Below are 14,675 nucleotides of genomic sequence, written 5' to 3'. Positions count from 1 at the left end.
TTTTGAGACATATGCTAAGACATATCAACATATCAAAATCAATGTAGAGTTTTAAAGGTGTTGCATTTATTCATTGTTTATAAAGCAGAAAGTAATCAGTTCCTTTTGTTTTTCAGTCAGTTTGTATGGGTATTGTATGGAAACCAATTTGACAATAAATTATATTTAATTAATAAAAATAAGTAAATAAATAAATAAATAAATAAAGACTATTTTAGAAATACAAGCTTACCTAAGCATAGCAAAGCCATTTATTAGAATTCATCTCCATGAAGCTACATTCATGTTTTCATTTATTTTTGCCATCTTGTTTGTCTGCCAGTGTTAACCTCATTAATTTAAACAATAGGCCTGAATAGTAAGTGCCATTATAGAAAAGAAGACAGTGTGCTGAGGCAGCAAGAGACTTAGATTCCTTCTTCTGGTTTTGGCTGGTTTTGTAACATTGAACAGGCCATTTAATGATAGTAAGTACATTAATATCTACCATTAATTGAGCACTAATTTTTGCTAAAAGGTAAATAACAAGGACATATATCAGGGATTTATTCAGTAAAAGAATATCTGAGGTACTTAAAATGCCTGACTCATCAAAAGAAGATGAAATTATATATAGTAGCTAGTAGACAGCCAGTTACAAAGAAGAGTACAATTTAAAACAGAAGATTTTGTATCACTATATATGTGTTATAAAAACTACAATAACACAATCAGTTACCCAGACTTTTTTTGAACTATGCTTATGTGTTTTAGAAAAATTCAATCAATAAGTAAACAAGTGTAAAATATTTTTTGGGAAATAAAGACTATAAACATTAAAACAAATTGCTTTCTCTTTCCTAGAAAATTCAGTAACCACCTGATTCTAGTCTCCAACTTTATCAATGCTACCGTTGATTCTCTTAATGATTAAGGATGGTGATGAAGAAAAGCAGCCAGCTGATATCTAGAAAGTGATTTTCCAGTCACCGCTTCTCACTCCTGCATTTTCCACATTAGCTAACTCCTTGGGCCCCAGTTGTCCCTCTTCAGCATTCAGTTGCTCTTCTGCTTCAGATTCTGTTTTGTGCATTCCTGGGTTTTGAAAGCTTTGACAGTCATTTCTCCTGGGATCCATTTGATTAGTCCATTTGGTTACTCATTAATACCACCACTAACATTGTATAGTGCTGACACCTGGTATTCACCTTAGCATAGGAATAGTTCAACTTATCAAATTATGACTTATAGGATTGTTTTCTAGAGAGCTAGGTTAATGTAAAATATTCTATTGTTGACTCATATCTTCACCTACATTGGGATTGGTCTTATACTTGTTTTATCATTGTCAGACACATGAACATAATGAAAAATATTTAAATACAAATTTATTTTAGCGTAGCAATAATAGAACATGCATTTTAAAGATAATTCAGTAATGCCATTACTGTGAAATAAATGTCAGATCCCTCCCACTCCCCTCAATTTTATGTCTTCATTCTGCTTGATTTTAGGACGAATAACCTTTACAGAACCAAATATTCAGAACGTGCCAAGAGATTTTGAGATCGAAATGCCAACACTAGTAGGGGAAAGCCCACCTTCCCAAGCCCTAGGCAAAGGCCTACTTCCCACATACAGGTAGATGTTATTTCTCTGTATTTGTGTTAATATACTTTTGTGAGTATGAATGGTTCAAAAACAGCCGTTTGGACAAAATAATGAAATTAGTTATTTTATTGGACAAAATAATGAAATAATGAATTTTTTGTTCTGGGCATACATATTTCTTTTTTTTTTTTTTTTTTGAGTTTATTTTTGAGGGAGAGAGAGTGTGCGTGTGCACAGGGAGGGACAGAGAAAGAGGAAGAGAGAGAATCCCAAGCAGGCTCCATGTTGCGTGGAGCCCCAAGTCCGTTGAGGAGCCAGAGACAGAGCCCTTAGTGGGGGGCTCAAACTCACAACCCCTGAAATTATGACTTAAGCTGAAATCAAGAGTTGGTGGCTTAATCGACTAAGCCACCCAGGCACCCTTGGGCATATATATTTCTATTCTAGGTGCTATCCGTTTAACATCCTGAGTCTGTCTATAAAGATGCTAGTTGATGGTGAAAGGCTGAAAACCTAGGCCACTAATTAAATCAATTGGCATGACGTGCTTTATTAACTCAGTCGCTAAAGGGAGGAGTTTTTTAATTATGTCAGGAACATCCCCTCCTGCCCTTGCCATATACACCTGATGGAAAGAAAAAGCATAGATAATTACATATCAAAAGGATTTGTTGATTTGAGCTAAATATCAGTAATTGTTTCAGAAGCAGTTTGTGGCAGAAGCTGTTACAGAAATGTCTTACTTCCTGTTTAATTGAATGTTTGCTAAAAAAGAAAATCTAGTAGCTTTGTTAAGCTTTAAAGTGCGTTTCAAATGATAAGATTTTTAAGTTTCTTAGATAGAACTATTGACTTTACTGAAAAATGAGACCTTTTTCATATATTTGAGACTGCTTCATGTCCAGCTGCTGATGTTGTTTTCATGGCAGAGGAAGAAAGAAGATAAGTTGCAGCCTGAACTCTGGACACCAGGCACAGATGGAGGAGAGAGCCTCAGACAGAGGAATGCCCTTTTCAGTCAGCATGCGACATGCCTTTGTACCTTTCCCAGGTAAGGTGGCTGATGGTTTTCTGAACTTCTCATTGCTGTGGGAATGGTTTTCAAAGCACTGATAAAGCCTGCATTATGAATAAGACTCAGAAGGATGCATTGGTCGCTTCCCCTTTCCTCTCTTCAGTGTAGCCTGTTTTTCCCCTTTGTGTTGCAAGGTTGTCAGTCATCATTGTCTTCATGATCTGCTCTGTGGGAAACTTCTGTGGTGTAAGCTTATGGGCAGCAGTCTGCTGAAACCATGTTTTCCAAGGTCATTGTAGACCTTTTGACAAAGTCCAGCAGATACCATTAGTCCTTGTCCTCTTTGACTTCTGTACAGCTTTTGTACTGTTCAATTAACCCTTACTTTCCTCAATTTCTGTCCTCCCTTTATCTCGAAGGGTACTTTTTTTTTTTTTTTTTTTTTTTTTTTTTTTGTCTTTCTGACTTGCTTTGCTATTCTGTTTCTCCTCCTCTTCTCCACACCGCTGCTTCCTAGTGCAGGGGCTAGTCCCCAAGGCTGTCCTCCCAGTGCCTGACCTCTCCTCAGTACTCTAGTCATATACTTTTCATAAAAGGTTTAACTCTGGCTATAAACTCGAGTCATAAAACATTTGAAAGTCACGATCTAACTCCTAAACATCCCTAATATTTGTATACATATTTGCTCTTTTATCTTTTGCCAGCTGTTAGGTCTGGGTGAGTGCATTCTGAATTTATTTTAATTCTGTCAGAAACTTAATGTTCCAATGGTGAATTCAGGTCTATGATAACATAACCTGCTTGGTAATTTTCAGTTTTGTTTTAAGTATGAACTATCAGCATTATATCATTGTAACCATTTTTAAGTATTTTAAGTATTTTTTTTTTTTAAGTATTTAGCTCTGTGACATTAAGTACATTTGCCTTGTTGTATAGCCATTACCACCATCCATCTCCAGAACTTTTTCATCTTCCACAACTGAAACTCTACATCTATTAAAAAATAACTCTTCCCACCCACTCCCCAGCCCCTGGCAGCCACCATTCTACTTTATGTCTCTGTGAATTTGACTAGTCTAGCTATCTCATCTATGTGAAATTATACAATATTAGTCTTTTGGTGTCTGGTTATTTCACTTAGCATAATGTCTTTAAGATTCATCCATGTTGTAGTATATGTCAGAATTTCCTTTCTTTTTAAGGCTGAATAATATTTGATTGTATGTATATACTTCATTTTGTTTATTTGTTCATCAATTTATTCTTAGCTAAACAATAAAATTGTGTTAACATGACCTTATTTTATACTGCTTTTGTTTACATTTTTTAAGTTTATTGAAATTAAAGATATATCGATTAAATCTGAAAATTTCTGTCACATATATTTAGTGTTTAGTCCATTTACATCTAAAGTAATTATTGGTGTGGCACCTGAGTGGCTCAGTCAGTTGAGCGTCTGTCTTGATTTGGGCCCAGGTCATGATCTCAGGGACATGAGATCGAGCCCTATATCTAAGCTAAGCATCAAGCTGGTGTAAGCTTCTCTCGTTCCTACTCCCTCTTCCCCTCCCCTGCTTGTGCTCACTCACTCTCTCTAACTCTCAAAAAAAAAAAAAAATTGGCATATGGTTGGTTTAAGTCTACTCTCTTGTTATTTGTGTTTTATTTATCTGTTTTTTATTCTTTTTTAAAGATTTAAGTGACTACTTTTTATTCTTTTTATTTTCCCTACTGTCTTATTAACTATCCTATATATTCTAGAGTTTACAATATGCATCCCATCACAAACTATCTTCAAATAACCTTATACTACTTCACCTGTAATATAAGGAATTTTTTCCATTTCCCCTCTTTTATAATAGGTTTTATTTCTATGACATATAAATTCTACTATATAGCTGTTATTCTTGCTTGAAACAGTCTATAATCTTTCAAAGAAATCAAATAAAAAAGCATCTCTCTTATCTGTCCATTTTTACCATTTCTTGCACTTTTCATTTCTTGGAGTAATTCAAGGAATCTTAAAGTACTTCCTCCAGAATACTTCCTTTAAGGTTTCTTGTAGTGCAGATCTACTGACAACGACTTATCTCAGCATTCCCATGTCTCTAGGTGTCTTTATTTTATCCTCACTTTTGAAAGATAATTTATTTTATTTATTTTTTTAATTTTATTTGAGAGAGAGAGAGAAAGTGAGTCAGGGATAGGGGCAGAGGAAGAGAGAGAGATAATCTTAGGCAGACTCCACACTCATCACGTAGCCTGATGCAGGGTTCAATCCCACGACTCTGGGAACATGACCTGAACCAAAATCAAGAGTCCAATGCTCAGTCAACTGAGCCACCCAGGTGCCCGAATGATAATTTTATTCAACATAGATTTATTGGTTTACAGTCCTTCTCTTTCATCACTTTATATATTTCCACTAGTTTCTGGTTGCATTATTTCTGATGAGAAGTACTCCACCATTTTTCTTGCTCTTTTTCTAAGCATAATAAAACTTTTCCTTGGATGCTTTTTCAATTTTATTTGTTATTCAATTTTAGCAATTTGATTTGGGCGCAAGTCTCTGGGTAGTTTTTCATGCTTTGCTTGTAAGACTTTTGAATTTGCTGAATTTCCTCAGTTGGCATCATTTTGCTTTTTTTTAATCTATGTGCTTATATTTTTCAGTAAATTTGGAACATTTTCAACCATTATTTCTTGTAATGTTTTTTGTTCATATCTCTCTCTCCTTCCTTTCTATTACTCCAAATATACATATGTAATACCACTTGGTATTGCCCCACAATTCCCTGAAGCTTTCTTCTTTTTTATTTCCCTTTCCTTTTTTTTTTTTTCCTCCCAATCCTGTGCTACAATGCATATTTTCTATTGGCTGTTTTAATGTTCATGGATCTTCTCTTCTACAGTGTCTAATTACTGTCACATCCTTCTGGTGGGTTTTACATTTCAGGTATTTTTAGCTTTAGAATTTTTATTTGATTTCTTTGTCTAGTTTTTATTACCTTATTGCATTTCATTATTTGTTACATCATTATGTTCATGTGTCTTTAAATTCCTGAACATTATCTATGGTAGCTATTTAAAATTCCATCATCTCTGTAATTTCTGGGTCATTTTGCTATTGATTAAAGACTCTCCTGGTCAGTTACATTTTTCTGGATCTTCATATGTCTGGTATTTTATTATTATTATTATATATTGGACATTACGGTTGCTACATTATTGACTCTTGGGATTTTGTAGTCTTCATTAATAACATTTTCTCTGGCAGACACTTAATTTACTTTCACATTCAGCTTGATCATTTTGAGATGTTTTTTAAGCTTTGTTAGCAAATGTTTAGAGTGGCCTTTACCCCAGGGCTAGATTAGTCCTGATTGTAAGGTGCTGCCTTGCTAGGGTCTGTACTTGGTGCTCAAGGGGTTAACAAGGTCTGTCCACTCAGACTGATCACAGCTTGAACATCTCTCAACATTCAAGAGGATGTTGTTCAAGTAGTTGTTCAGCTGACAGCTATGTGATGGTGGTTGTTTCTTCAGTAATAGTTACTCCTTTAGTATTGGTTCTTTGCCTGGTTTCCTGAACTATCTCCCTTCTTTAGTATTTGGTTAAAAGTCCAAAGGGGTTACTATGCATATTTGTGGTGCTCCTCTTATGTACAACTCCTTTCTCCAAATTTCCACAAATTCTAGCTCCCTCAGTAGGCACAAACTCTAGTCTCTGCTTCCTCATCTCAGAGAGATCATAATGCTTTGTTTCATCTTTCCTTCCCTGCAATGCATTCTGGTAAATTCCTCTTTTCAGAACCCTAAGACACTTGTATGACTCACCTCATCTTTTCCCTCCTCCCTACTTCTTAAGGATTGTAGTCCTGTACTATGTCCAACATCTGAAAACACTTATTTCATATATTTTGTGAGTTTATCTTATTTATGGCAGGAAGGCTATAAAAGTTGTGGTCATTTGTTTTAAATTATTACTTATATACTTTTGAATTGTTTATTTATTTACCATAGTTCAGAAATAAAAATGTATAAAATCAAAATATATTGAGAAGTTTTATTTCCTTCCCTGTCCTAGTTGTCCTATTGTCTTCAGCTCTTCTAGATAACCTCATTCATATATGTTTCTTACATGTCCTCATTGTATTTTTTATGCAGATATAAGCAAATGTGAATATATAATTCCTTCCCCTATTCTTACACAAAAACAAGGATTCCATATACATTGTTGTATGCCTTTCTTCACTTAATGTTTTTATACTGAAGAATTGTGATGATCAGTAAATAATTTTGAACATAAATCAGTTTAATCTCTGTGCAGGTAATCTGTGTAGCAGCAAACTGTGGGTTTGTTTGCTGAATCATAGAGTAAATCTGTTTAATTGGTAGGTATTGTTGAATTGCAATCTAATGGGGGAGAATAGCCATTTAGTTCCCAGTAACGATATCTGAGTGTTCCTTTCTTAGCCTTGCCACAGAACGTACTGTCCGACTTCTGGATTTTTGCAATTTAAGTAGAGAAAAATTATTCCTTGCTATAGTTTTAAATTGCATTTCTTTTATTGTGAATGAAGTCAAGCATTCTTTAGTATGTTTAAGGTTCTTTTGATTATTTCTGTGAACTGCTTGTTTATATTTTATCTTGTTCTTGATTTGTAGCATGTCTTTTTTTATAATATGACAATGAATCTTTTGTGATATCAGTTGTAAATATTTTTCCTACTTTTTTTTACCATGATTTTTAAAAAAAAGTTTATTTATTTTTGAGAGAGAGAGCATAAGCAGGGCAGGGATAGAGAGAAAGGGGACAGAAGATCTGAAACCTGATGAGGGGCTCAAACTCATGAACCATGGTATCATGACCTGAGCCAAAGCCAGACGCTTAACTGACTGAGCCACCCAGGTGCCACTTTACCACTATTTTTTAAATTTTGTTTTTGCCATGTGTGTCTAATCCAGTTATTTCTATTTCATAGGTAAACTTTCTGAATCCTCCAAGTCATAGAGGATTGTTTCCATTGAATGTTTCTCTCCAGCCCACTTAAAATGTGCACATATTACGAATCAGTTTCTTCATTCATTCATTCATTCAACAACCATTTAAAGGATGTTCTTTTCTTTTTTTTTTTTTAATTTTGAAATGAGAATTAAAAAAATTTATTGAAGCAAATATTTGATCTTTTGTTTTGTTGTAAAACTTAAGATATGTCAGTTTTTGCAAGCAATCTAAAAGAATAGAAAATATATTTTTCCCCTCATTTAAAGGATTTTCTATAGAATGAAAAGGAAAAATAAGTATCCCATCTCTAATGGCTCTGTGCTACGTGGGAGAGGCATGGAAGAACCATTTTAGATTGTGTATCAGGTGCTGTGGAAACACTGAAGAAAGCACTACTATAGTGGTTAAGTGGCAGAGGTCAGGGGTGGCTTTACACATAATACATATACTTGAAAGCCAAACAGAAAAATTATGATCTAAGTCACAGAACTGAATTGCATCATGTTAAAAGCAAGATTTTAACCTTTGGACACATATCTTATGGTTCTAGGTTAGAACTAAATTTCTGTCTTCCCGCTCAATTCTATAAAACCTGGATTTATCTTTGTACCAGCTTTTCTAAAGTCATTTCTGTTTCAGGTGGCTTAATATTAGCTGCTGATTACTCTCAACTTGAACTGAGGATCTTGGCTCATTTATCTCATGATCGGCGTCTCATTCAAGTGTTAAACACTGGAACTGATGTTTTCAGGAGTATTGCCGCTGAGTGGAAGATGATTGAGCCAGAGTCTGTTGGGGATGATCTGAGGCAACAAGCAAAGCAGGTGATCTTAGTGAGCATGTTGAACATAAATGGGAATTTTAATGATTAAAAAAATTTAAAAATTGCCTTGATCATTTGCAGTGGAGGAATGATTTCTCCATCTTTGGATCTTTGAAATCACATTCACCTGAGCCTGTCTCATGGTATTCATTATACTTTCCTCAATAGAGTCAGTAAAAAGAATCAGGTAGATTTAGTCTGAGGCAACTTAGTGTGAGGAAAGCCATCTGCATTAGTGGTAGATATTGTGGTGGTGGTGGTGGTAGTTGTTATTTATGTATATCTGTGTTTGGGGGGGGTTTCTTTTAGAGAGACAGAGGAATCGTGAGTGGGAGAGCAGGGTAGGGGGCAGGGAGAGAAAGAGAATCTTTTATTTTTTTTTAATGTTTATTTCTTTTTGAGAGCAGAGAGAGAGAGAGAGACAGAGCATGAGCAGAGGAGGGGCAGAGAGAGAGGGAGACACAGAATCCAAAGCAGTCTCCAGGCTCTGTTAGCACAGAGCCTGATGCGGGGCTCAAACTCATGAACTGTAAGATCACGACCTGAGCCGAAGTCGGACGCTCAACCAACTGAGCCACCCAGGTGCCCCTGAGAAAGAGAAGCTTAAGCAGACTCTGCACTTAGCCCAGAGCATGATGTGGGCTCACTCCCATGACCTTGGGATCATGACTAGAGCCAAAATCAAGAGATGCTTAACCAACTGAACCACCCAGGTGTCCCTGTGTGTGTGTTTTAAAAATTTCTTTCTAGTCTATAAGCATTCATATTTTCATCTTTATTTTCACAGGTGCTTTCTAAATGTTTACTGAAAAATAAAAATTGACTGAGCTGTAGATTATAATTAATAACTGATAGCTTTTTGAGGCCTTTGGTTAGCTAATCCACATGTGAAATTTTACACTGCCCTTGGACTTTTCAAGTGGGTCCGTATTAGTTCCTGGCCTGGATTAACATTGATACTTTTTTTTTTTTTTTTTTTTTTTTACCTCATGGCCTGTGGGAAATCTGATGCCATTTTTGAGAGAATAGGATTGCTGGCTGAGGCAAACGAACATTACTCCCACCTTTAAGATCCTATGTGTTAGTTTTACATTTATACTTCTAGTTACTCGCAACTATAATTCTTGACTCACTCATTAGACATGAAACACTTCCTCTCAACATTGCCTATTTAGCACCAGCACTTGTTTCTTCCACTTTAAAAAAATTTTTTTTAATGTTTATTATTTGTTTTTGAGAGAGAGAGAGTGCAAGCAGGGGAGGGACAGAGAGAGAGGGAGACACAGAATCTGAAGCAGGCTCCGGGCTGAGCTGTCAGCACAGAGGCTGATGCGGGGCTCAAACTCACGAACTGTGAGATCATGACCTGAGCTGAAGTTGGATGCTTAACTGACTAAGCTACCCAGGTGCCCCTCTTCCACTGTTTAGAAAGCCAGCTTTGCCCTTTCTATTTAAGAATCTCTTCTGGGGTTCTGCATTCAGCAAGAATCAAACCCTAAGTAAAATAGGTAATGTTCCAGTATTTAATATTAATAAACCCATAAAATAGGTATTATTATTATTCCCATTTTATATAGGAGTAAACAAAGGCACCAAAAGTTAGTAATTTGCTTAAAGTCATACAGCTGTAAGTGGTGGAGCCAAGATAAGTTCAGAATGCCAGAACTTAGACATTCTGTCTCCATATAAACACTCATGCACTGATGATATCTGCCTCTATTTAATAAGTTCTTATATGACTTAATGGTGTTTATGCTATGTCAATTTTTCTTCCTAAGTCACCATGCACTGAACTCCTTGGCTCTGGCTGAGATCTCAGAAAGTGCTGTGTACTTTCTGAGTTTAAAAAAAAAAAAAAAAAGGTAGGAGTCACAATAAAATAAAATGTAAAAACACCAAAAAGGGAAAGAAAAAAGAAGGTAAAAAAAAAAACTCTCTCAATGTATTTAAAAAGATAGGGGGATGCCTGAGTGACTCAGTCAGTTAAGTGTCCAACTCTTTGATTTCGGCTCAGGTCATGATCTTATAGTTCGTGAGTTTGAGCCCTGCATCAGGGCTCTGCACTGACAGTGCAAGCCTGCTTGGGATTCTCTTGCTCTCCCTCTCTCTCTGCCCCTCCCCTGTTCTCTTTCTCTCTCTCTCTCTTTCAGTAAATAAATAAACATTACAGGGCACCTAGGTGGCTCAGTCAGTTAAGCGTCTGACTTCGGCTCAGGTCATGATCTCATGGTTCACGAGTTCAAGCCCTGCATTGGGCTCTGTGCTGATAGCTCATAGCCTGTAGCCCACTTTGGATTCTGTGTCTCCCTCTCTCTTTGCGTCTTGCCTGCTTGCTCTCTCTTTCTCTCAAAAATAAATAAACATTTAAAAAATGTAAAAAACAAAAACTTCTAGCCATCCTATCACATTAAAAGTATTTTGGAATTCTGATAATCATTTTTTGCAAGTTATCTTCTGAATTGTATTTAATGACATTTATATGAGCTTGCTTTATATCAGGAATTTTCCTAAACACTTATAAATAATAACTCCATAATCTTCACAATTCATGATACAGGTATTACTATCTTCATTTTATGGATGAATAAATCAAGTTACAAGACTTTAGGTAGCTTGTGTAAATGCTGGAATTGGGATTTGAACCCAGGCAATATTCATTATTAAATTATAGTGTCCTTACTGACCTATTTAGACCACCTCCTTCCATTACTCCCAAAATTTCCTCAGGAATTCATTTAACCCAAAAGAATTCTGCAATTGTGGGATTTCAGGTGTGGTGAAGCGGAAAGCATATTCATTTCCAGTGAAGTCTTCCCTATTTTCCAACCATGAAGCCATCACTTCCTACTCTATTAGTCCTATGTAAGGGCCAGGAGACGAATGTTTGTAATGCTTCTCTTTCTTGACTCCTGGACACTTCTTTAAGCAGAAGTTAATATGGTATTATGGGAGCAGAAAGCCGCTCTGAAGACTACTGGTTAAATGACAGGAATAAATCTTCCCTTTTAAATCACTAGTATTATTTTCTTAAAACACACACATATTCACATTTATTCATATTTCCCCCTTCCTCCCTACCCGAAAGTATTCCTAAAAGGCAGAAAAGAGAAAAGATGTTCACTGGATGTCAGGTTCTATGAATTTAACCTACCAAAAACAGATCTAATCATTTTTGACTCACTATGAAATAAAAAGTGGACCAAATTTCAAGCCTCATGAACTTTTTATATTTGCATGTTATGTAGTTATCACCTTTAATTTACTCACTGAGTGTAATGACTTCTTTTCAGATTTGCTATGGAATCATTTATGGAATGGGAGCTAAATCTTTGGGAGAGCAGATGGGCATTAAAGAAAATGATGCTGCCTGCTACATTGATTCATTCAAATCCAGATATACAGGTAGATAAACCTGGAGTGCCAATTATCTTCTAGATGCTATCCTTCAACTATCTTGCCATATTAATTGAAAAAAATTAGTGTTAGAAAATTTTCTGTTAACGTTTCTATTACTCAAAAGTTTTTGTTAGGTATTGTTAATTAAATAACATTAACCTTATCATTACTAAGATGGGCTTTTTTTTTTTTTTTAAATAAAAGTAGGATCAGAAATGGAATAACAAAATCCAGTTGATGTATATGCTACTATGTCATTGTGAATATCTCATAAAGCCCTGGAATTGTCCTGTGCTGTAGGTTTAGATAGCTTTAACTCAAAACAGTAAACCATTGATTAAATGTACCAGACACTATGAAAGAACAATTACTGTTATAGAGCAGTTTGAGTATTACCATTTTATTTATTTATTTATTTTTTTTCAACGTTTTTTATTTATTTTTGGGACAGAGAGAGACAGAGCATGAACGGGGGAGGGGCAGAGAGAGAGGGAGACACAGAATCGGAAACAGGCTCCAGGCTCCGAGCCATCAGCCCAGAGCCTGACGCGGGGCTCGAACTCACAGACCGCGAGATCGTGACCTGGCTGAAGTCGGACGCTTAACCGACTGCGCCACCCAGGCGCCCCAAGTATTACCATTTTAAATTATCTTTTCTTTTGGCATTTATTGGGGTACAATTTACATACAGTAAAATTCATTCCTTTTAGATGTGTATTTGTATGAATTCTGACAAATGCACAGAGTTATATAATCTGCATCACAACCAAGATATGGAACCATTAGCCTTTCACCCCAGAAAGCTATTTCATAGTCCTTTATAGTCAACCTTGTCCTCAATCCCCAAAAAGAATTTATTCACATATGACATGATCTTGTACATAGAAAATCATATGAATTCTACAAAAACAACTACTAGAACAAATAACTAAATTTAGAAAGTTCCCATCATACAAGGTCAATTTGTAAAATTCAGTTGTATCTTTGTTTATGAGCAATAATTAGTGAATGAAGTAAAAATAAAACCATTTCAATCACATCAAAATACATGAAATAGTTGGGATAAATCTAACAGTATGTGCAAGACTTTATTGAAAACTCTGAAACAATCCTGAGAGAAATTTAAGAATACTTAGATAAATGTGAGGGTTACCATGTTAATTTATTAGAAGGTACAATATTGTTGTGATGACAGTTCTCTATAAATTGTTCTATGGATTCAATTTAGTTCCAATCAAAATTCCATTAGACTTTTGTGTAGAATTTGACAAGCTTATTCTAAATTTATCTGGAAATTCAAAGGGCCTGGAATAATGAGAAAAATTTTGGGAGGAAAAGTATAATGTTGAATACTAACACCCCCTGAGTTCAAAATTTATGATAAAACTACAATAATCAATATAGGCATAAGTGTATATATATATATGTGGTGGTTTGATTTTCAATTAGGTTGCCATGGTAATTCAATGTAGGAAAGATGATCTTGTCAACAATTGGTTCTAGAACAACTGAATACTAATATGGAAAAAAAGTGACTTCAACTTTTATCCCATACTTTATTCAAAAATTACCTTGATATGGAGCATAGACTTAAAAGTAAAATTTAAAACTACAAATCTTCAGAAGGAAAAAATAGGGGGAAAATTCTTTGTGACATTGAGGTAGGCAAAGATTTCTTAGGTGATAATTACACTGAATTAACCATAAAAGATAAACATTGATAGACGATACCATTAAGAAAATGTAAGGCATGGTGCCTCGGTGGCTCAGTTGGTTAAGCGTCCGACTTTGGCTTAGGTCATGATCTTGTAGTTCATGGGTTCGAGCCCCATGTTGGGCTCTGTGCTGACAGCTCAGAACCTGGAGCCTGCTTCAGATTCTCTCTCTCTCTCTCTCTCTCTCTCTCTCTCTCTGCCCCTCCCCAGCTCACACTCTGTCTCTCTCTCTCAAAAATAAATAAACATTAAAAAACATTTTTTTAAATAATAAAAGAAAATGTAAGGCAAACCACAGAAGAGAAAATATTTGCAGTTCCTATTATCCAACAAAGAACTTGCATCCAGAATATGTAAAAATTCTTACAACCAATAGTGAGAAAGCAAACAATCCAATAAAATAAAGGTCAAAAGATTTGAAAGACTTTTCTCAAAAGAAAATATATGAATGACAACATCAAATATTATTGTTATTAGTCATCAGGGAAAAGCAAATGAAAACCACAAAGAGACACCATTACAAAAACACTACAATGGCCAAAATTAAAAACACTGTATCCCTTTTACATTGCTGGTAGGATTGTCAAATGGTACAACCACTTTGGAAAACAGTATGGCTCTTTCATAGTTAAACATACAGATAATTATGTGATCCGGCAATTCTACTATTGGGTATTTGCCCAAGAAAAATGAAAACAGCAAGAGAAAGACTGCTATGTGAATGTTATAGCAGTTTTATTCCTAACAACCAAATTGTCTATGAACAGGATTATGGATAAACAAATTTTGGTATATCTCTGCAATGGAATACTATTTAGCAAAAGAAGGCAAATTCAAATAAGAACATACAGTACAATTCAATTTTTATGAATTTTTAAGAATATGAAAAACCAAGATATGGTATCATAAAGCAGATCAATGAGTTTTTTGGCTGATAATGGGGATCTAACTATAAAGGTGATATAAATGTTTCATATCTTGTAGTGTGCATTCATTTGTTAAAATACATCCAATTGTTCACCTAAAGTGCGTTCCTTCTGGGCACATGCACTCCAATGTTTATAGCAGTGCTAGCGACAATAGCCAGTGTGGAAAGAGCCCAACTGTCCACTGACTGATGAATGGATAA

General features: G+C 35.3%; 1 protein-coding gene across 1 annotated transcript in view; it reads left to right on the top strand.

The window, feature by feature from the left end:
- The window catches only part of POLQ (DNA polymerase theta), a 121,905-nt gene that overhangs the window by 89,588 nt on the left and 17,642 nt on the right, over positions 1-14,675 (top strand). The window contains exons 25-28 of the mRNA XM_078453056.2: positions 1,494-1,620; positions 2,520-2,641; positions 8,252-8,436; positions 11,726-11,837. Of these exons, the coding sequence (XP_078309182.2) occupies positions 1,494-1,620; positions 2,520-2,641; positions 8,252-8,436; positions 11,726-11,837 (546 nt within the window). The remainder of the gene's footprint in view (positions 1-1,493; positions 1,621-2,519; positions 2,642-8,251; positions 8,437-11,725; positions 11,838-14,675) is intronic.

Source organism: Panthera onca, chromosome C2, assembly GCF_046562875.1.
Source record: "Panthera onca isolate mPanOnc1 chromosome C2, mPanOnc1 haplotype 2, whole genome shotgun sequence".
NCBI lineage: Eukaryota > Metazoa > Chordata > Mammalia > Carnivora > Felidae > Panthera > Panthera onca.
Note: the sequence above shows the minus strand (reverse complement) of the source record. Positions and strands in the feature narration are given on the sequence as shown.